The sequence below is a fragment of the Chiloscyllium plagiosum genome, unplaced genomic scaffold (assembly GCF_037043375.1).
Source record: "Chiloscyllium plagiosum isolate Xiang-an unplaced genomic scaffold, Cpla_swu_hap1 HiC_scaffold_6, whole genome shotgun sequence".
Taxonomy (NCBI): domain Eukaryota; kingdom Metazoa; phylum Chordata; class Chondrichthyes; order Orectolobiformes; family Hemiscylliidae; genus Chiloscyllium; species Chiloscyllium plagiosum.
This window is the reverse complement of record NW_028270144.1, coordinates 84,051,341-84,074,146: the sequence shown is the minus strand read 5'-3', so window position 1 is coordinate 84,074,146 and position 22,806 is coordinate 84,051,341. Positions and strand designations below refer to the sequence as shown.

The following is a 22,806-nucleotide window of genomic DNA, read 5'->3' as shown; positions in this document are numbered from 1 at the left end:
ACTGGATGAATCTTCAGTTGTTTCATCTTTGATTACTGGTTCTTCTGTCTCAACATCTCATACTCTCCATGTATCCATCATAGCCACTTGCTACTACACATTTTGGGAAGACCTAACAAAATGTTTGAAATAAACATTTATTTTTAAAAAGTCAAAAAATCTAATCTGGAAAAACTTTCTTCATTCAAAATTTCCTTTAAGTGGGCATTCTGTTGGTAAAATCAAAACCTTATTCAATTACCAAAGTTAACCCTTTAAAGACTTTCTAAAATTGTCAATCAATATGTGAATACAGCCCCATGTGAAGATGTGTAGCTAATGAGATTTTGAAATTTGGCTAAGCGTTCATACGAGGCTCAATTGGAAAAACAAATGCATGTAAATATCAACACTGGGGTCTACCAAAATTGAAAAAAAGACCTTTATTTCTTAAGCTACAACCATCAAGTAAAACAAGTCAGGAGCAGCAAGCTGATGTATTTCATTCTAAGTAAAAGCAGCTAAAGCTTTATTTCCAATTGAAGGAGACTCTAAGCCATTTATACCACTTTACATGTGTATTACTGGTGATCTTGATCTCAAGCAGGGTTTTCTTTAATTTCGAACACCTAAGAGCAAAATCTGAAAGGGAAAAGTACTGTAAACATTACAACACTTAAAACAACACTGGTCACTAAAATGTTGAGAATCTGGTGCTGGCAAAGCACAGCAGGCCAGGCAGCACCTGAGGAGCAGGAAAATCATCAACTTAGCACAGAGCCTGATGTTGAATCATTGCAGTTAATGACACATGTATATCACAGTACAACATCCAATAGCGATATTTGCATTTGTCAAAACCTTTCAAATGTACCTGTCTGAATGTTCTTGACTCTTCAGCAGGTTTTCCCTACTGGTCAGAAATTCTCCAATAATAATTTTTTAAAATTTAACTTTATTTTGAAACAACCCATTCAGAGATGTTATTACACACCTCTGAAGCAGGTGGGACTTGAACCCAGGCCACCAGGTCCATGGGGTATGGGCACTACAGCTGCACCACAAGAGGGCTCTCCAACCAAGTCTTTATAGAGCTCACAATGGCACCTCTGACCTCGGAAGAATTGTATGCAGGATTATAAACCAAAGCTTTCCTGAAAATGCTACACAAGAATAGTACAGGGTAACAAGGGACAGAAAATTAATTTTTGCAGTCAAAAACTTCCAAGTTTTCAGATTGATGAGGACATTAAGCATTATGGGAGGAGTCAGTCAAGGGCAGTTGAGACCACAATCAGATCAGTCATAATCTTACTGAATGGCAGAGCAGGCTAAAAAGGTTAAATGTCCTACTGATTCCTGGCACTTGCATTCACTTTCTCTACTCTATTCCTGCCTCCACTGGGTATTAATAATAATCTGTCTGTTCCTGCGTTCCCTTTAGAGTAGCATAATTCATGTTTTTACTTCACTCAATTATTTTTTCCAAAATTGATTCACAGCTCTCTGCATTTAATTTCACAAATCTAACTATGTCTTTCTAAAACCATCCTACTATCCTACATTATTTGCTAACATTTCCAAGCTTTGTGTCATCTGCAATCTTTGAAATTATGTTTTCTACAGTCAAATCTGTGTTATTAAGAGTTTCAAGAAGAGCAGCAGATCCTGTACTAAATCCTTGGGGAGAAAAACACATTACTCTCTTTGGTTTTTGATTTGCGACCTGTCCATTATGTGGACCCAATTTAACAATTTTATAAGTCCACATACACATTAATTGAAAAACTTCTGTCAATCCTCTGTTATTTCATTCCATTTGGTCAAGTCTGGCTAAATTTGTCTTGAGTAAATCTTAAGAAGAATTTTATAATAGGTAGCATGATGAGACTTTTCACTTATCTTTCTGGGAAATATAAATTCAATTCAAACAAACAAAGTACAATGTATCACATGAAAAAAGTTATTTTAATAATAGGAAATATAACACATTTAAGGGGACTCTAGGCCATTTCAATCAACCTAAAAATTATCTTTACATTTTCAGCTGCAAGGATTAGTGGCAGATGGAGCTAAAAAACAGGTTCATTGGCCAATTCCCTAGATCCATCCCATGCCAGAACCATATCTGTGGAGGTGAGTTTGAGGGAGAGCGGAATGTGGAATAAGGCAGGGTACACATTTATTTTGCTACATAAGTGTTCTCGTTCAGTAAGGTCTATTTGAGGCCAAAGGAGCCTGTCTGGGTTATTACCAATAGGTCCCCAGGTTTGTACAGATAGCTGGCACTAGTTTAGGTGCCTGGAGACAGTCTCTATACCTACAACTGGAAGGCTATCATTTAGCAAGGCCTCTACCTCTGAACGCTGGTGCTGTGGGTGCAAGAACTATTCTTCAATTTAGGTTTGAAAAATTTGAGAAGGCAGTTTCATCCTGTTGTGCCTCCACTCTTAGCTTCCAGTGCTGCCTGCTACTCCTTTCAAGAAGGTAGCTCTCTGAGTTGCCCTCCAGCTTCTTCAGACCATCCACTGGCCTTAACTGGATGGTGAACCCATCTTCGGGCCAGTTAAGTGGGTGCTGTGAAATTCACAATGGGTGGGAATCCATCATTAAGGATGAGGTTTCTAAATTCTTGGAAGAGCAGGGTCGGATTAGAACAAGTCAACATGGATTTAGTAAAGGGAGGTCGTGCCTGACAAATGTGTTGGAGTTCTTTGAAGAGGTGACAAGTAGATTAGACCGGGGAAACCCAGTGGATGTGGTCTACCTAGACTTCCAAAAGGCCTTTGATAAGATGCCACACGGGAGGCTGCTGAGCAAGGTGAGGGCCCATGGTGTTCGAGGTGAGCTACTGGTATGGATTGAGGATTGGCTGTCTGACAGAAGGCAGAGAGTTGGGATAAAAGGTTCTTTTTCGGAATGGTAGCCGGTGACAAGCGGTGTCCTGCAGGGTTCAGTGTTGGGGCCGCAGCTGTTCACATTATATATTAACGATCTGGATGAAGGGACTGGGGGCATTCTAGCGAAGTTTGCCGATGATACAAAGTTAGGTGGACAGGCAGGTAGTACTGAGGAAGTGGGCAGGCTGCAGAAGGATCTAGACAATTTGGAGGAGTGGTCCAGGAAATAGCTGATGGAATTCAATGTGAGCAAATGCGAGGTCTTGCACTTTGGAAAAAAGAATAGAAGCATGGACTACTTTCTAAACGGTGAGAAAATTCGTAAAGCCAAAGTACAGAGGGATCTGGAAGTGCTAGTTGAGGATTCTCTAAAGGTAAACATGCAGGTTGAGTCCATGATTAAGAAAGCAAATGCAATGTTGTTAATTATCTCAAGAGGGTTGGAATATAAAAGCACCGTTGTACTACTGAGATTTTATAAAGCTCTGGTTAGGCCCCATTTGGAGTACTGTGTCCAGTTTTGGTCCCCACACCTCAGGAAGGACATACTGGCACTGGAGCGTGTCCAGCGGAGATCCACACGGATGATCCCTGGAATGGTAGGTCTAACATATGAGGAACGGCTGAGGATCCTTGGATTGTATTCATTGGAGTTTAGAAGATTAAGGGGAGATCTAATAAAAACTTACAAAATAATACATGGCTTGGAGAGGGTAGACGCTATGAAATTGTTTCTGTTAGGCGAGGAGACTAGGACCCGTGGACACAGCCTTAGAATTAGAGGGGGTAAATTCAGAACAGAGATGCGGAGACATTTCTTCAGCCAGAGAGTGGTGGGCCTGTGGAATTCATTGCCACAGAATGACATTTTGAATTGATTTTAATTGCTGAATATAACAAGCTTTATTAAACAGTTTGATTCTATTAATATTAAAGCATTCCTATGTTTAATCTTCTCAATTAAACAACTGCTGCAGTGGTGAATCTTTTTTGAGAGGATCAATCTGCAACAGTTGACGAGTAGCTGATTCCCAGTCCCTTCCTAGCTCCAAACGACTGCAGATGGCTGGATGCTGTCTGTCTGTTTTTCTAGCCCAAGTTATGGCTTTTTTTACATGTTCCGTTGCCCAACAAGTTGACCTGTAGAAGACAATTAAAGTTTTTAGGTCATATAATATTCAATAAAAATGCTGCACAAATTCACCTGCTGCAAAATGATTTCTTCATCAATTAATATACCACACTTGTAATATTCTTCATGATTGTCAACACTAATATGTAAAATTTGAAAGAAGTTCTACTTCATTAACATGGAAACTGACATTATGAAGATTGTGTAATTGAGAGATGCACTTTATGGGTCGCAATTGTTTTGTTCTTATGGAATAACATTGCCTGGTGTATGCTATGATAAATCCACACATAATTTACATGTAAGTAATATGTAGAAGTGTTGGAGAAAATTTTTATTTTGTAGAAATGTATAATATAGTGCATGTTTTCTTTAACACCAAATCTTTGCAAAGTTATGGTACTTTAGCTAGAGGAGGTGGCTCTGAAGTTGTTTGACATTGACCAAAATACAAAAATATTTTCCAAAATTAATCAGCTAGGGTTGGCCAAGGAATGTTGCAACTTGATCCATTGTTGTTGTATAGTCAACAGTCAGGGAAAAACCATTCTACATATAGTCCTGCATTAAAATCTGTTTCAGTTACAACTGCAAATCTATGGTGTTTGGGAGGTTGCTGGTGGTTCTTTCATAATATGTGAATGAGGAAAAAGGAGGAACATTTTGATGAGAAAGGCATGATGAATAAAGAATGAAACTGAGTACTAAACAAATATTGCAAATTCACAAGACGTACTACAGCAAAAGCTATGTGATAATGTAGATTAGATTCCCTACAATGTGGAAACAGGTCCTTTGGCCCAACAAGTCCACATTGACCCTCCAAAGAGCAACCCACCCGGACCCATCTCCCTCTGACTAATGCACCCAATACTGTGGACAATTTAGCTTGGCCAATCCATCTGACCTGCACATCTTTGGATTGTGGGAGAAAACAGAAGCAGCCGGAGGAAACACTTGCAGACTCAGGGAGAATGTGCAAACTCCACATAGTCACCTGAGGCTGGAATCAAACCCGAGTCCCTGGTGCTGTGAGGCTGCAGTACGAACTACTGAGCCACTGTGCTGCCCTTGTAATAGCTATAAATATCACTTTAAAGCAGGCTGTCCTTTATTTTGGAGTTAGAAGATGTTGGTGCAAACTTTACTCCAGTAATTTGAACACATAATCTCAATTGGCATTTCAGAGCACTATTGAGGCTTTGCTGTACAGTTTGAGGAGAAATCTTTCAAATGAAATGCCACACTGAGGTCATGTCTATCCACATATTTGAAGGACAGCAGGGGATTTCATCTGGTGTCCTGGCAATTGTATATCCTTTAACTAAAAATGTGTTGTTTAATGGGCGGCACGGTGGCACAGTGGCACAGTGGTTAGCACTGTTGCCTCACAGCGCCAGAGACCCGGGTTCAATTCCCACCTCAGGTGACTGTGTGGAGTTTGCACATTCTCCCCGTGTCTGCGTGGGTTTCCTCTGGGTGCTCCGGTTTCCTCCACACAGTCCAAAGATGTGCAGGTTAGGTGAATTGGCCATGCTAAATTGTCCATAGCGTAAGGTAAGGGGTAAATGTAGGGGTCTGGGTGGGTTGCGCTTCGGCGGGTCGGTGTGGACTTGTTGGGCCGAAGGGCCTGTTTCCACACTGTAAAGTAATCTAAAGTAATCTAATCAGTGATAGGGAAATTCCGTAGTCAAACTGGTGAATTTCCTTCAGTTAACATCAGGGACTACATTTCGAAAGTACTTAATTGGCTACAATTTGAGAGATCTGGATTGTGAAGACTGCTTCATAATTTTTTTTATTTGGAAACGGAGGAACAAAGCAAAAAGTATCGGGTTTGTTTCAAAGAGTTTGATTTTTAGAAATTGGTCAACATCAATAAAATATCCAATATTTTTTAACTTGAGCCTGGAATATTATGTAAGTGTACTTGTATGATAGCAAAAGATGAATTACTTGTCATAAATTTGCAGCAGAACTGAAAACTGCGAACTGCGATCTGCATTCCATACAAGAAATGCCCTAAGTGTTACTTTACAGTATATTGAAATTATAACTAATTCTACCAACCAATGATTTAAACTTACACTATTTATAACACTATAATTTCCCTATTAACAATCAATTTATATGTCATACAAACCCTGAATCCAGTGTCTGATCCAAACAAAGGAGGGATTTGAATTTAATCCCTTTCAACTGTTCAGTGAAACGAATCAACTGTAGGATCATGAGTGTAGCAATCAGCGATACAATCTCTTCAGCTGCTCGGTGACCTTTCAGAAGGATAAATATTTTCTAGTTAATGCTTACTTCAAAATCTAGTCTGAAAAGTTATTATTAAAAATCTGATTGTAATGGATGTCTGTCAAGCTTCTTAATATACAGAGAAATTCCACCCAGAATTTTCACTGAATATTAGCCAATATATATCATTTGATGCAAACAGTGAGAATGAGAAATTACCATCTTAAATTAAGCTACCAAATAAATGCTACTAACACAAACAAAACTGGTGAGCAATTAATTAGTGTTTAGATAGGTAAACATCTATAAAAATGAATGTACATTGCACTATTACTGCACATGACAAGTGTAGGATCTTGGCACAGATTCCAGAAACTCTCATGCACTATTCCTTTACAACAGATTTCTGACATAATGACGTGAAATATTCTAATATAAAAGGTACTGCTTCTCCTTCTGTGATTTCTGTGATTACTGATGTTACTATGCATTACTCATACAATCAACTGACTAAACTGACTTTATTATACGGAGAAAGTGACTGAAGGAGAAGCACTGCCTTTATATTGGAATACACATGTCATGATGTCATATAGCTGTCGTAAAGGCATAATGCATGTGGGTTTCTGGATTCTGTGCCAAGATTATTACACTTGTCATGTGTAATAATATTAAATAGTGCAGTGTACATTCATCAAGAAGAGTTTTCTGACAGACAATAAACATGTATTATTATAGATGTATATTATTATAACAGAGATGTGGGTTTCTCAGAGCAGGAATAGTTGCTGGATGTTCCAGGGTTTAGAACATTTAAAAAAGAACAGGGAGGGGGGAATAAGAGGAGGGGTGTAGCACTGCTAATCAGAGAGGGTATCACAGCTACAGAAGTTACCATTGTCGAGGAGGGTCTGCCTACTGAGTCAGTATGGGTGGAAGTTAGGAACAGTAAGGGAGCGGTCACCTCATTAGGGGTTTACGACAGGTCCCCCAATAGCAGCAGGAAGATTGAAGAAAGCATAGGACGGCAGATTTTGGAAAAGTGTGAATGTAGTAGGGTTGTTGTAATGGGTGACTTTAACTTTCCCAATATTGATTGGAACCTCCTTCAAGCAGATGGTTTGGAAGGAGCTGTTTTTGTAAGGTGTGTTCAGGAGGGTTTCCTAACTCAGTACATTGACAGGCCAATGAGGGGAGAGGCCATTTTGGATTTGGTGCTTGGTAATGAGCCGGGGCAGGTGTCAGATCTTGCAGTGGGAGAGCATTTTGGTGATAGTGAACACAACTGCCTCACATTCTACACAGCTATGGAGAAGGAGAGAAGCAGGTACAATGGGAGGATATTTAATTGGGGAAAAGGAAACTATGATACTATCAGACGTGAGTTGGGAAGCATGGATTGGGAGCAATTGCTCCATGGAAAGGGCACTATAGACATGTGGAGATTGTTTAAGGAACAGTTGTTGCGAGTGATGCATAAGTGTGTTCCTCTGAGACAGGCAAGAAGGGGTAAGATAAAGGAACCTTGGATGACGAGAGCAGAGGAGCTTCTCGTCAAAAGAAAGAAGGTAGCTTACATAATGTGGAGGAAGCAAGGGTCTTGCTCAGCTCTAGAGGATTACAGGCAGGCAAGGAAGGAGCTCAAAAATGGTCTGAGGAGAGCCGGGGGGGCACGAGAAAGGCTTGGCAGGAAGGATTAGGGAGAATCCAAAGGCATTTTACACATATGTGAGGAATAAGAGAGTGAACAAAGAAAGAGTAGGGCCGATCTGGGATAGCATAGGGTACTTGTATATAGAATCTGAGGAGGTACGGGAAGCCCTAAATGAGTTTTTTACTTCTGTCTTTACTAAAGAAAAGGACCTTGTAGTGAATGAAACCATTGAGGAGCAGGTAAGCATGCTGGAACGGATAGAGATTGAGGAAGCTGATGTGCTGGAAATTTTGACAAACATTAACATTGACAAGTCGCCAGGGCCAGACCAGATTTGTCCTCGGCTGCTTTGGGAAGCGAGAAATGTGATTGCTTCGCTGCTTGCGAAGATCTTTGCATCCTCGCTCTCCACCGGAGTCATACCTGAGGACTGGAGGGAGGCAAATGTAATTCCTCTCTTCAAGAAAGGAAATAGGGAAATCCCCAGCAATTACAGACCAGTCAGTCTCACGTCTGTCGTCTGCAAGGTGTTAGAAAGGATTCTGAGGGATAGGATTTATGACCATCTGGAAGAGCATGGCTTGGTTAAATGCAGTCAGCACGGCTTTGTGAGGGGCAGGTCATGCCTCACAAATCTTATTGAGTTCTTTGAGGATGTTACTAGGCAAGTTGATGAGGGTCGAGCGGTGGATATGGTGTATATGGACTTCAGCAAGGCATTTGATAAGGTTCCCCATGGTAGGCTCGTTCAGAAGGTCAGGAGGAATGGGATACAGGGAAATTTAGCTGTCTGGATACAGAATTGGCTGGTCGACAGAAGACAGCGAGTGGTAGTGGAAGGAAAGTATTCTGCCTGGAAGTCTGTGGTGAGTGGTGTTCCACAGGGCTCTGTTCTTGGGCCTCTACTCTTTGTAATTTTTATTAATGACTTGGATGAGGAGATTGAAGGATGGGTTAGCAAGTTTGCAGACGACACAAAGGTTGGAGGTGTCATTGACAGTATAGAGGACTGTTGTAGGCTGCAGCGTGGCATTGACAGGATGCAGAGATGGGCTGAGAGGTGGCAGATGGAGTTCAACCTGGATAAATGCGAAGTGATGCATTTTGGAAGGTCGAACTTGAAAGTTGAGTACAGGATTAAAGATAGGATTCTTGGCAGTGTGGAGGAACAGCGGGATCTTGATGTGCAGGTACATAGATCCCTTAAAATTGCCACCCAAGTGGACAGGGTTGTTAAGAAAGCATATGGTGTTCTGGCTTTCATTAACAGGATTGAGCTAAAGAGCCGTGAAATCTTGTTGCAGTTCTATAAAACTTTGGTTAGACCGCACTTGGAATACTGTGTCCAGTTCTGGTTGCCCTATTATAGGAAAGATGTGGATGCTTTGGAAAGGGTTCAGAGGAGGTTTACCGGGATGCTGCCTGGAATGGAGGGCTTACCTTATGAAGAGTGGTTGACTGAGCTCGGTCTTTTTTCATTGGAAAGAAGGAAGAGAGAGTCCTAATTGAGGTGTACAAGATAATGAGAGGCATAGATAGAGTTAATAGCCAGAGACTTTTTCACAGTGCAGAAATTGTTAACACGAGGGGTCATAGTTTTAAGCTGTTTGGCAGAAAGTATAGAGGGGATGTCAGAGGTGGGTTCTTTACGCAGAGAGTTGTGAGAGCATGGAATGCATTGCCAGCAGCAGTTGTGGAAGCGAGGTCATTGGGGATATTTAAGAGACTGCTGGACATGCATATGGTCACAGAAATTTGAGGGTTCGTACATTAGATTTACCTTACATGAGGATCAATGGTCGGCACAACATCGTGGGCTGAAGGGTCTGTTTTGTGCTGTACTGTTCGATGTTCTAGATGTGTACATATCTAAACATCTGTGTATTATAAATTGTAAGTAGTTTGTGTTGTAAATAACCTTCAGATATCAAATTAATCTGTTGGTATTTGAGAAGGACCCAACTATCTGTGGCATATGTTATGCAGATTAAGATCTGTAGAAAATCAATCATGGCGTCATATTTACAGCATATGAGTACCAGAAGATGATGACAGAAAGAGTACACGAAAAGCTAGTCATTACAGCTAGTTAGTACTGCTCTTATGAAGACAGGAGAAAGTAAGTACTGGAGATGCTGGAGAGAACGTCTTCAAGGTAGACCAGGGCTAATGCCTGAAAGGTTGATTCTCCTGCTCCTTGGATGCTGCTTGACCTGCTGTGCTTTTCCAGCACCACACTCTCGACTCTTATTAGGACAGTCAACCTGGTTGGATGTTGCCTTTAAAATTGCAAATAGCATATAAACAGATTGAGTAAGGCTTAATCAGTTGATGGAAAGATTCAATTTTGCAATCAGGAAGCTTTGGTACTGCAACTGACCGATTTGTCACCTTGTGGACAATAACAATGTCTGCATACTGATAATGACCTGTCCATATATTTCAACAGTGCAAAAGGTTTCAGGTGCCCATCCCAAGGGTATTGATAATCAAGATGATGTGCCAGTGCACAGGATATGAGACCCGTTGTGAACAATTAGGTTATCTTTTATGGACTGCACCACACTGTGCCAGTTTCCTGAGTACATCATTTACAAGTATGCATAAACTAATGTTATTTGCTTTTGCATCAATTTCACTCATGTTACACAATGCATATTGTCCATTCCTTTTGAGATATATTACTTGGATGGAGGTAAAAGCCTCAGCTTTTCTGACAGAATCCATATGGTGTGTCAGGTTTACCACATATTGTTTGACTAGGGCCTGGAAGCTGTTACAATTTTATTACCTCTTGAACTTAGCTTACATGTTTGTAAGACATGGACAGAACTTTGGAAGCTTCTTCGGCATTGTTTCATGGTTGATTCTTCAACACATGTGCTGCAGAGCATTCTGAGGTACTTGGGGTTCTTGCTACAATTTTAGCTCAATGTCATTTTGTAGAATATAACTTGCATATGTCACAAAATGCTTGACATTGTCTTTGGTGAGATAAACCACATCTCATACAAGATTTGGCTGCTCCATTGAACCTGGTGACAGCTGTAATAGGTATTCAAGAGTCAAACACTTGCACATGCTCTGGCCAGCCACCATTGCTTTGAAATTGCATCTTTGTTCTAGTAGTGTGTCAATGGTGCATTCATAGATTTGTCCAGAGTGCCTTTCATAAGGATTTGATGGGTGTAAATGAGTTAAATAAGCCTTTATACCAAGTTAGCTTTGGTGAAATCACATTCTGTATCTTTATGATGAATTTTGCCTATGAATTGGTTGATTGTTTCATCTATCTTTTGGTTCTATGAATACATTCAAGCCTGTATATCCTGAAATTGGTTCAAGCTTGATTTTCCAAAATCTGAAAAGTATTGTCATGATCTTTGTGGTCATTGTCAGGAATAACATAGGATTTTATTCTTCTGAGCCCACTGCAAGATGTTTGCATTACCATGCTTTATAAGAATGAGGCTGATCTGTAAGGATTGATGCTCTATCTGAATAACCGAGTTTCTGACAGAATGTCAAAGATGTTCTAACGCACAGTTAGATATTTGCTTTTCATCTTAATTTTGTGGCTTTATACTCTTTAAAATGTCAGAATCTGAATCGCCGCATAGAGTTTGTTCTGTGTTGTTGGTTTTGCTGCTCTTTTTAAAAATTTTATGGTGAAGCCCCTTTAGGAACAGCAAGTTTTATGTTACGACATGAAGTTAGTCAGCTAACCTAAAACAGCCTTTCTACCTCTGCAGAAACCAGAGAATACCCTCAGTAAGAACTTCAATGGTTCACAACCACACTTTTGAATAACCAATCATAGACTTAGTGAACGATTAATTCCATATACCAGTTTTGTGTTTCAAACAAAAGCCTTATCTATTTATTAAATACAAAGTAACTTTAGCATAAAAACATAAGATATAGGAACAGAATGAGGCTATTTGGCCATTGAGTCTGTTCCAACATTTGATCAATGGCTGATATGTTTCATTTTCTTGCCTTCTTTCTGTAACCCTGGATCCCCTTACTAACCAAGGAACTATCTATCTTTGTCTTAAATACACTCAATGACTTGGCTTCCATAGCCTTCTGTGGCAATGCATTCCACAGATTAACCACCAGCTAGCTGACAAAACTCCTCATCTCAATTCTAAAGGGTCATCCCTTCACTCTGAGGCAGTACCCTCAGGTCCTAGTCTCTCCCACTAGTAGAAACATCTTCTCCACATCCATCTATCCGGTCCTATTAGTATTCTGTAAATTTCAATGGGATTACCCCTTATTCTTCTAAACTGCATCGGGTATAGACCCAGAGTTCTCAACTGCTGCTCATATGCCAAGCCTTCACCTCCAGAATCATTCCTGTAAACCTCCTTTGGACCTTCCTCCCAAGGCCAGCACATCCTTCCTCAGATACAGGGCCCAAAACTGCTCAATATTTCAAATGTGGTCTGATCAGAGCCTTATATAGCCTTAGCAGTACTAGACACAGGCTGCCATCCTGAAAATGACACTTTTATTCGTATTCTTTACCGTCGGCCACTCAGCCAATCCTCTATCTATGCCAGTACCTTGCCCCGAACACCATGGGCTCTTAATCACCAAGGCATAGGGTCATATAGCATGAACGCAGATTCTCTGGTTCAACCAGTCCATGCCAAACATAATTCCAAATTAAATTGGTTCCACCTACCTGCTCCAGGGCCTTATCCCTCCAAACTCAATTTTTAGTTCTCAATTGCAGCAAAAAAGGTTCATAAATGAAACCTTTGTTTACAAGAGTAAATAAGTCTATTTCAGAATGGAAAGTAACAAGTATCAAGACTTATTCTAAGCAGTAGTGTTTTAGTGTTCACAATGATAAGATAGCTAGCTAGAAGATCACCCACAATCTGTGATGCATACCACATCTTGGTTTTTAATATTATGTTTCCTACTGCCTTTCATACTAATGTGAACGTGTGACATGATCTAACAACTTACAATATATGGATTAACATTTTATATTCAGCTACAATGTTTAAGTAAAATCTAACAGTACAAAAGAACATACGACTTGTGAGCAGCAGCAGGCCATTTGGAGTATTGAGCCTGCTTTCCCATTCAATAAGATCCTGATTATTTGATCTGATTGTGATCACATCTCCACTTTTCTGTCTGCATCCTTAAAAGCCTTGACTGACTGTCTCGTCTATCAAAAGTCTACCTAACTCAGCCTTGAGTAAGTTTAACGAGCCAACCTCCACTATCTTCTCATGAAGAGAAGTCCACACTAATGACTGTCTGAGACAAAAAACATTTTCCATTTCTGTCTTAAGAGGGAGACCTTCTATTCTTAAACTAAGTTCCCTTGTTTTACACTCCCCACAAGGGGCAACATCCTCCAGTATCCACCTTTCCAATCCTATTGAGATGCTGCCTGTTTCAATTAGATCATCTCATGTTCTTCTAAACACCAATGGATAAAGACTGAACTTGTTCAACCATTCTTCTTAACATAACCCATTTATCCCCAGGAATAAGTCAAATGAATCTTTTCTGAACTGCTTTTAAAACAATTATATGTTTTTCAAACAAAATTGAAATTGTTTCAGTTCTCAATCTGTGGTCTGTACAGCTGCAGTAAAATTTTCCCCTTGCATTTGGCTTCCTAATCACTTGTTGTACTTGCGTACTAACTTCATGTGCTTCATGTAGCAGGACACCAGATCCCCCTGTAACTACTGAATTCTGCAATCTTTCCATCGGAATAGTGTATTGCTTTTCTATTCATCCTCCTAAAGTGGACATACTCATATTATGCACATTACATATACACATCTGCCAATTTCTGTCATTCACTTAATCCTGTTTATAAGTAAAAGTTGCCATAATCCTGCTGTTATCTCATTAAAGAGAGACAATTAGTGGTGGCTTAACCCAAGGGTCACCGTGCCTCAGCAAGGGAAGTGGTTGAGAACAAGAGTTGAGGATGTGGTATGCATTACAAATTGTGGGTGACCTTCTAGCTAGCTATCTTGTCATTGTGAACACCAAACACTATTGCTTGGAATCTAAGTCTTAATCCTTGTTACTTTGCATACTGAAATAGACAAACTTATTTACTCTTGTAAACAAACATTTCATTTATGAACCTTTTTTGCTGTAATTGAGAACTAAAAACTGGCACGGCCATGATCTTTAACATTTGACTGGAAGGAGTATGTAGCTCAATGTAGCTATAACTTTGGCAGTTAATAAATGAGCTATCATGGTAATGTCAGCTGGTAAGGGAATTGAACTCCTGCTGTCAGCATGACTCTAGTTACTCTAGCTAACTGAGCTAACCAACTTCCTAACCCTGTTTATGTCCATTTGCAGAATCTCTATATCCTCTTTACTACCTATGTACCTACATATCCTGCTGTCATCAGCAACTCTACATTTAAACCCTTCATCAAAATCATTTAAATAACCAAGGAATACTACTGAATCCTGAGGCTCTCCAATAGTGACAGCTTACCAACACAAAAAAGGCACACATACTCTCTGCTTCCTGTTCATAAGAAACAAGATCAGAAATGACCAGGAACATCTGAGCAATTATAAGGTTCACTGTACCCCTGATGATTTCATAACATGATCTCTCACTTCCAACCAGTCCCATCCAGTCAAACATTTGGATGGTCCCCACATCCCCAACTCAATGATTTAAATTCTGATTCAAATTTTGTTCACAATAATTACTGCTGCTTCCTATAGTTCACTTGCAGATTAATGCACAAATGGAGTCTAAAATATTGATTACCTAGAGATTTAATGCCTCTTTCCACAAGAAATACATCTGTTAGATATTCCAACTTAATTTTGAACAAGACTCCAAGGTCAGATGTAAAATTCCAGTAGCCCTTCTACAAAAAAAAGGAAAATATTATGATCAAAACCAACAAAACAATGAATACAACAATAAAAGCAAAATAGTAGGAATTTAAGAAAGCTGACATAAAAATAAAATGCTGGATTATCTCAGCAGAGCTGTCAGCATCTGCTCAAAAAAAAGAGTTAACGTTTCAAGTTCAATATGACTCTTCTTCTGAACTGAAGACAGGTAGAAATGTGATAGGTTTTACCAAATGCTGTTGGTAAAGAGGAAAGGGTGAGGAAAAGCAAAAGAAAAACAAATCTTGCAAAGAGGGTGCAAAACATTAAATGACAGAAGATGTCATGGGACAAATGGTAAATAGTCTGTTAAAGGTTGTAGTAATGAATCAAAACACTTGTTCAGTACTGGCACTTACTAAGGGACTTGGAGGCAAACACCATTAAAATTGCTGTTACTTGCAGCATTTAAAAAACAACTTTTAATCTACGCTAGTCTAAACCAGTAGTAGCAGCAAACTTATACACACAACTCTTTAACCCGGTGATGAAATAATTCTGGTGAGCAGTCATGCAATCTTGTGCAGGGATTAATAGACAAGACATCAAAAAACAAGCTGTTTAATTATGTACATAACAGACCTGCAACTGAGTTTCCTTGGTCTTTTATGTTGCATATTCAATGTAAGCCCATAATGCCTTTTCTTTGGGCACAAAGACACAGAACATTTCACCCCAACATCCAAACACAGGAAGACAGAAAGAACATATAAATGATGGAATCAAGGAAGGAAGCAATTCAACAAATCTTTCAGAAAAAAAGTTTTTAAAAATTACCTTATTTTGCCACATAAAGAGTTCCACCCAAGGTATTTCACAATTTCTGCTTCTTAGTACCCTCTCTGTAGCTTTCTTCTTTCTCTGAAAACTGCCAACCACCTTCTCAGTTTGTTTCTTGGGATCTTCTTGTGTGCCTTTCTTTAATTTTAGATCCTTTATTTCTAGTACCTCTTCTAAGCCTTTCTTCAGTTTATGAATGCTGCAACACATTTTTGAAGGGTAAATTAATTTTTGTTCAGTTACAATAAAAGATTTTATTAAAAATTAAACTGAAGATGAATCATTTTGGAATCAAAACATTAACTCTTTTCCTCCCAAATGCTACCAGGCCTCATCAGTTTCTCCAGCAATGTTTTTATTTCAACAATTTTTTGCCTGACATTACACTGAAAAGCTGAAGTACTTTTCTATTGATTAAGAAACATCTTTGCTGTTCTTCCAGAGCCACTAATGAAAATAATAGACCCCAAAAAAAGTTCTGCACTTTCATTAACCACTCATTCGGATTCTCAAGCTTCCAGTTCTGACTAATTTTTCTACCCTTCCTGAAGGTATGGGACTTGACCAGGGTTTAGTATTGTAAGTCTCTCCGTTAACTTGTCTAAATGCATGCAGGAATCAACTAGTTGTTGTCAACAGGCTTTACAAAAGCAGAGAGTCCCAACATCCACAGTTATTTTCTAGCTGAGATCAGAATAGTAACTGGAAATTGGGATCTTGACTTTTCACTATCTTAGTCTGATACATTATAGCTGATTGCAACCTAGTCTTTGTTCATGGCTCAGTGAGAGCAGCTAACTCACCATAAATAAAAAATGGAAATGTTTCTGGTCACTGAAGCTGAGGTAGACATCACCTTTACAAGTATATTCATTGGGGAACTATAACCATCTATGTCACCACCATGTGACGGATAATGGGCATACTGAATGGATCTTTCCAAGTTTGGTCCATATTAGTATGATCTTCTCCACAGTTACCTGATATTAACAACTCTGGAAGATTCTTTGCAAAATGTTGTAGATATAAACTATATATAATGTTCGCATATATTACATGTTAACATGAGAATGTGCTACAGACAGCGTGCTTGCAATTTGTTGACAAGGCAGACACATAACACACGTTTATCAGGATTTATCACATTGTTTAACATGATCAAAAAATTCCATTTATTTTCAGTTAATGTTACTAGATGTAGGAGTTGATGCATGCATTCAAAAGAAACAAGATTGAGAAAACCATTTAATATGAATCATTTTTACCTGACTTGTTCAGGATCACTGAATGCTGTTCTAAGTTTTTTCAGTTTTTTTAAATTTGAAGATGTCTGAGAGGTGTGTGAATCTGTAGTGTCCTTGGATAAAGATTGTGTTATATTTTGATTGACCATATTTTGATCCTGGGAAGTCTTTGAAAGAGCAGACCCAAAAACTTCTGAACTTACAGCTGGTGAAATTTGCTGCCTTGAACCAAAACTAAATGGTACTCCATTTGTAATAGCTGAATCCATGGAATAAGTAGAACGTAATGCTTGTGAATGAGAAGAAGAAAATAATGGAGATATTGAAGAACACCATTTTTGTTTATGTCTAGGATAGTCACTGTGATCTTCAGCTATTAAGCCAGGTGGGTCATTCACTTGTGAACTTACATCAGAAGAGACTGTTGCTGCTAAAAAATCTGGACCTCCAAAAGAAGGAGATGCACCCACTGAAGAATCTAAACCAAAAAATGATTGATTTCGATCAGGAACAGTTGCAAACGATGGAAATGATGCATCAAATGATTTCATTTTAATATCAGAAGCACCAGTTGCTAAAAATCCTGAATTAAAATGTGTTGTACTTCCAAAACCTTGAAAAATTGGACCACCTTCAAGACTAAATTTCATTGCAGCCGATGAACAACTTAACTTTTCAGCTGAGCTAGAATATTTTGAAGACTGATCATTAGTTTTCTCTTTGGTAGCCAATTTCACTGATGTGTTTAATACATTACGCAGAGATGCTTTTCGTTCACTGCAGATTACAGCTAGGCGACATCTACGATTACTCTTTTCAGAAGGAGTAAGTGATGCACTCGTCCTCAAGAAATATTTTGTAGGAGCTAAAGAGTTAATTTGTTTTGCATTATAACAAGTTTCCGCATAGTCTCCATTACTTTCCTTTGAAAAGCTTTTCTTGGGAACTTCGCATTTTTGCAACAGTTCCTATAAGTTCAACATAAGGCATATTAATTACTGAAACAAACTGCTTATGAACATCATTAAACAAAACTAGTAGATAGTACACTGTGTAACACATTATAAAATAACAAGCTATGTCACATAGTAGTCAAACATATGTCTGTATTATAGGCTCATCACCATATATGTGCCAACTTTAAAGTTCCTGCTTCGTCTGGTCCAAATGAAAAGACATGGAAAGATTTTTAAAAATGGATTTTGCCTGTGTTGTTTCCAGCTTAATCCAACATGTCACCAATATCAAATTATTCTCAATAACAATGCCTGCTGATGATAGGCAGACCTACTGCTCCAATAAAATCAGGAAACAGTGGCATTCATCACTGCTAAACAGGAGGCAGAAGTGATACTGGGGGGACACAATGCAGAAAGCCCCACCCAAAAACTTCCAGCTGGGAAAGCAGGTTTTAAATCATGATTTAAATATTTTAGATGTGAAATTGTCAGCCACAGTTGGTCATAATTTTCAAAAAAGGGAAGCAAACGGAAATCAGAAGTAAAAAAGATAAAGCCAGATTTCATGAATGTGACATAGCTAGTGCCTTTTTTTACTAAAAGCTGTTCCTTGGCTCAAGGAGACTCTGTCCTTGATTTTTTTCAAAGGAGCAATAAACCAGGCTGGACTCCAAACACTGGTTTGGTACAGACATGAAAAGGATTTTGAGAGGCCTTTTGTTTTTATGTAAACAGATGAGACTTCAGGCCAAATTGGTCATGCTTTAGAAGTGACCTGTATAAAGAAAGGGGAGTGGTCAGCTCTCTAGATGAGCTGAGCTGAGCAGTTGTGTTAGTCTTGAACTGGTTGGAAGTTCAACAGGGAGATGTGTGGAAACTCTCTCTCTCTCTTCTGCTCTTCAACTTCAACCTGTCAGCATGTGTTCCATTTATACTGGTTTTTAAAGGGGGTTTGCTTAATGGGACTATTGAGTACATTCAGAATAGCATAATAAAGTCTAGTTGGATTGGGTGAGTTCTGAAGGGGTTCTTTATTCTGTTTTTTGTGTTTCATTGTGTAATTTTGTGAACAAACTTTTGACTGTTTTAAAATCTAGTATTCAACCTAGCTAACTTAATCCAAGTAATTTTCACTGTATACTTGCCAAAACAAATTGCAAAGTTATGGTCTGAGCTGCCTGCTTAAGAATGTTTTGAATGGTCTGGCTTAATCCATAACATGAATAATTAGGTATAAAACTATTTTATTTATTTAAAAATCTTAACTATTTAAATCCACGATCCAAAAACAAAAGGTCAAATGTCAATACCAGACAAAATTATATTCTATTTACATTTGCTGCAATTTATGCAAGGAACATAGCAGCAGAAGCAGTTCATTCAGCCCCTCTAACTTATTTTGCCATGTAAGATCATGGTTGATCAGCAAACTCAACAGTATATTCCTATGCAATCCACACATTTCTTGAAGTCATTAGTAACTAGAAATATATCAATTTTTATCCTGAACTTACTCAATAACTGAATTTCCACAGCCCTCTGCAGTAGAAAATTCTAAAGATTCACTACCCATGAGTGAAGAAGTGGTTTGGATTTTATTCTGGAGATTCTTTCCTTTGGCTCTAGACACACAGCCAATGGAAACATCCTTTCTGCTTTTCCTCTACCTTTTTAAGAGTTTTGGAGGTGTCTTTGAGACTGCCTATCATTCATTTAAATTCCAACGATTACGGGATGAGACTTCTCAATCTCTCCTCATAGGACAGTTTCACCCTCCCAGGAATCAATCTGATGAAATGTTATTACATTCCTTCTATGACAAGTATATTCCTCTCTAGATGAGGGGACAATATTCCAAGTGGAGTCGAATCAATGATCTATGTAGATCAGCCATGATCTCACTGAATGATAAAACAGGTCTGAGGGGTTTAATGGCCTACTCCTGTTCCTATGTTGCTATGTAATTGAAGTGATACTTTGCTCCAGTATTCAAATCCTCTTGTAATAACATCTAACATATTAATTGCCTTCTGAATTGTTCACTACAGCCGCGTGCCAGGTTTTGGTGATTATTAGAACAAGGACACCAAGGTCTCTTCGGACATTCTAACATTTGACCATTCTAACATTTGACCATTAAGAAATACTCTGCACCTTTGTTCCTCCGAGCAAAGTGAATAATTTCACACTTATCCACATTATATTTATATTGCCAATCTCTTGCCACTCACATAGCTTGTGCAAACCCCTTAAAAACCTCTTTTCATCCTCCCCACAACTCACATTCCCACCAATTTGTATTATCTGCAAACTTGAAATAATTACAATTGGTCTCCAGATCCAAATCATTAATGTAAACTGTGAACAGCCAGGGCACAAGTTCTGACTCTTTTGGTATCCCACTGGGTGCAGATTCGCCAATCTGAGAATGACTCATTTATTCCTACACTCTGCTTTCTGACTATTAATCAACTTCTCTATCCGTAATAGTATATTACCCAAATCCCATGTGCTTTAATTTTGTTAATAACTTTTTGTGTAATATTTTTTGGAAAAACCTTCTCAAAATCCAAATACATTACATCCACTGGTTTCTTCTTATTGACTCTACTAGTAACATCATCAAAAACCTCCACAGCATTTGTCAAACATTATTCCCCTTTCATAAATTCAGATTAACTCTGTCCAATTAGACAATTTTTTTCTAAATATCCAGTAAACACATCCTTTATGGTTGATTCCAGCATTTTCCATACTAATGATATGAAGCTAACAGGTCCTTCGTTAGCTGCTTTCTCTCTCACTCTTTTCTAAAGTTTTTGGATTACAATGGCAATCTTCAATACTATAGGCACAGCTGCAGAATAAATACAAGCTTGGAAGATAGTTGCCAATAGATATCTCTGAGACCATCTCTTTCAACACTCCTAGTGAAAGTCATTAGGCCCTGGGGATCTGTCAACTTTTCAATGATGATTGAACAGCTTATTAGAAGAGACCCCACAAATATCCCCATCCTCAATAATGGTAGAGCCTAGCACGTCAGTGCAAAAGATAATGCTGAAGCATTTGCAACAATCTTCAGCCAGAGGGGCGACGTGAATGTTCCTTTTTGACCTCATCCAGAGTCTCTGCATTATAGATGTGAGTTTTCAGCCAATTTGACTTCTTCCACATGATATCAAGGAATGGCTAGACACAATGGATAATGAAAAAGCTATGGATTCTGACAACATTCTGGCAATAGTCTTGAAGATGTGCTCTAAATCTTGCCACATCCCAAGCCATTAGCAATAACCTAATCACTGATGGCCAGTTTAGATATCACAAGGGGAGAATGACTGCCCTTGAAATCAAGGCTGCTTTTGACTGAGTGTGGCATCATTGAACCTAATGACCATCTCCAATGAGAGAGAATCTAACATTCTCAATATATCATCACTGAATCTGCCACAATCAACAATCTGGTGGTAAGCATCAACCATAAACTGAACTCGATCAGCACCATAAATATTGTGGCTAACAGAAGAGATCAGAGGTTTGGAATTCTGCAGTGAGCAAATCCCTTCTAACTCGAAACTCTGTCTAGCAACTACAAGGCACAAGTCAGGAGAGTGTGAGAACATTGTGCAGCTCCAGCAATTCTCAAGAAACTTAACCCTGTCCAGGATAAAGCAACCCACTTAATGGGCAGACCCTGCACCACGAATACACAGTAGTAGCAGTGTGTACCAGCTACACGACATAAGGTAGTAAAGAATGAAAGCTCTTCCATCAGCACCTACTGCCTACCTAGAAGTACAAAGACAGAAGGTCCATGGCAGCAGCACCACCCACAAGTTCCCATTCATTTATATACTAACCTCACTTTGTACTTATCACTGTTCATTCACTGTTGCTGTAACTCCCTTCCTAATAGCACTGTGGGATTAACAAACTCACAGATCACCTTCTCAACTGCAAACAGAGATGGGCAATAAATCTGGCACAGCCAGTGATGTTTACACTCTGTGAATTAATTATAAAATCAGATAGTAGCTACTTTAGCATTGATGATAGTTGGGAACAATCTGTTCAAAAGACATCAGCATTTATACAGCATTCTCCATGACACATTACTATCTGCCTAGAGCTCGAACAGTAAACCCACTTCAATTTATTTCAAAACTTCAAGCCATAGCAATTCATCTTGATGTGGTACAAAGTAAACACGTTGGATAGTTTTTCTGTTAGATGCCTCATATTAACTTACATTGATTGAAATGGAACTGATTATCAAGCACTGTTTTTAAATGAGCAAATGATCCTATATCACTAATTTTGCAACACATTGATTAGAAATATATACACCCTTTCATTTTAAACTTTTAAATTGAAACAAGGATTTAAATGGAAGTCACTGAAAAGAATATAATCAATGCATATGGCAGCCAGATACACAACTACTGATTTTGAAGTCTGAGTGTGGGCCATCCGGAAGACAGTTATGGCAGGAACTGAACTGACCAAACTGGATAAAGTACCCACTCTCCTGCAATTTCTGAGTCATCCCATTACTTAGCTACTCGAGCACCAAATACACTTTACACTCACTTTCCTTGAAGCTCCCATTATGAGTTGATTCTCCCAGTCCATGTATGGCAGAATATCCACACTTTCTTTTGCAGCAAGCTCCTGAATAGATGGGCTGGGAGGTAAGTCTTCTTCCTGCTCGTACTAAACAAAACAAAACAAGAATGGGTTGACATTAAGTTTAAATTGCTGATGTAAATTGAATAATGTCAAGTATAGAAATATACTTACTCTAATATTTTGAAAATTTGTTACTCGTTTAATTTAGTTTTGTTTTGGATGCCAACAGTAATAATCATGTCCAATTCTCAGTAACACCGTTTGAATGCTCAGTTATAGTAAAGACAGTGAGCCTTTATCTTGCTTTATTTTGTGTTGATAAATATATGGCATAGAATTTCAAAGCTCAAAAAACATCATC

At 38.7% G+C, this 22,806-nt stretch overlaps 1 protein-coding gene across 4 annotated transcripts in view; it reads right to left on the bottom strand.

Moving 5' to 3' along the window:
* Nucleotides 1-407: 407 nt before the first annotated feature.
* Nucleotides 408-22,806, bottom strand: part of LOC122550726 (protein mono-ADP-ribosyltransferase PARP4) — a 143,726-nt gene continuing 121,327 nt past the window's right edge. For 2 of the 4 annotated variants that reach the window (XM_043691878.2, XM_043691880.2), the window contains 6 exons: nucleotides 22,407-22,529; nucleotides 16,876-17,822; nucleotides 15,608-15,809; nucleotides 14,700-14,802; nucleotides 6,155-6,287; nucleotides 408-4,019 (listed from right to left, as the gene is read on the bottom strand). In XM_043691878.2, the coding sequence (XP_043547813.2) occupies nucleotides 3,836-4,019; nucleotides 6,155-6,287; nucleotides 14,700-14,802; nucleotides 15,608-15,809; nucleotides 16,876-17,822; nucleotides 22,407-22,529 (1,692 nt within the window). In that variant the 3' untranslated portion in view covers nucleotides 408-3,835. The other 2 variants (XM_087988155.1, XM_043691882.2) reach the window with 2 other exon arrangements.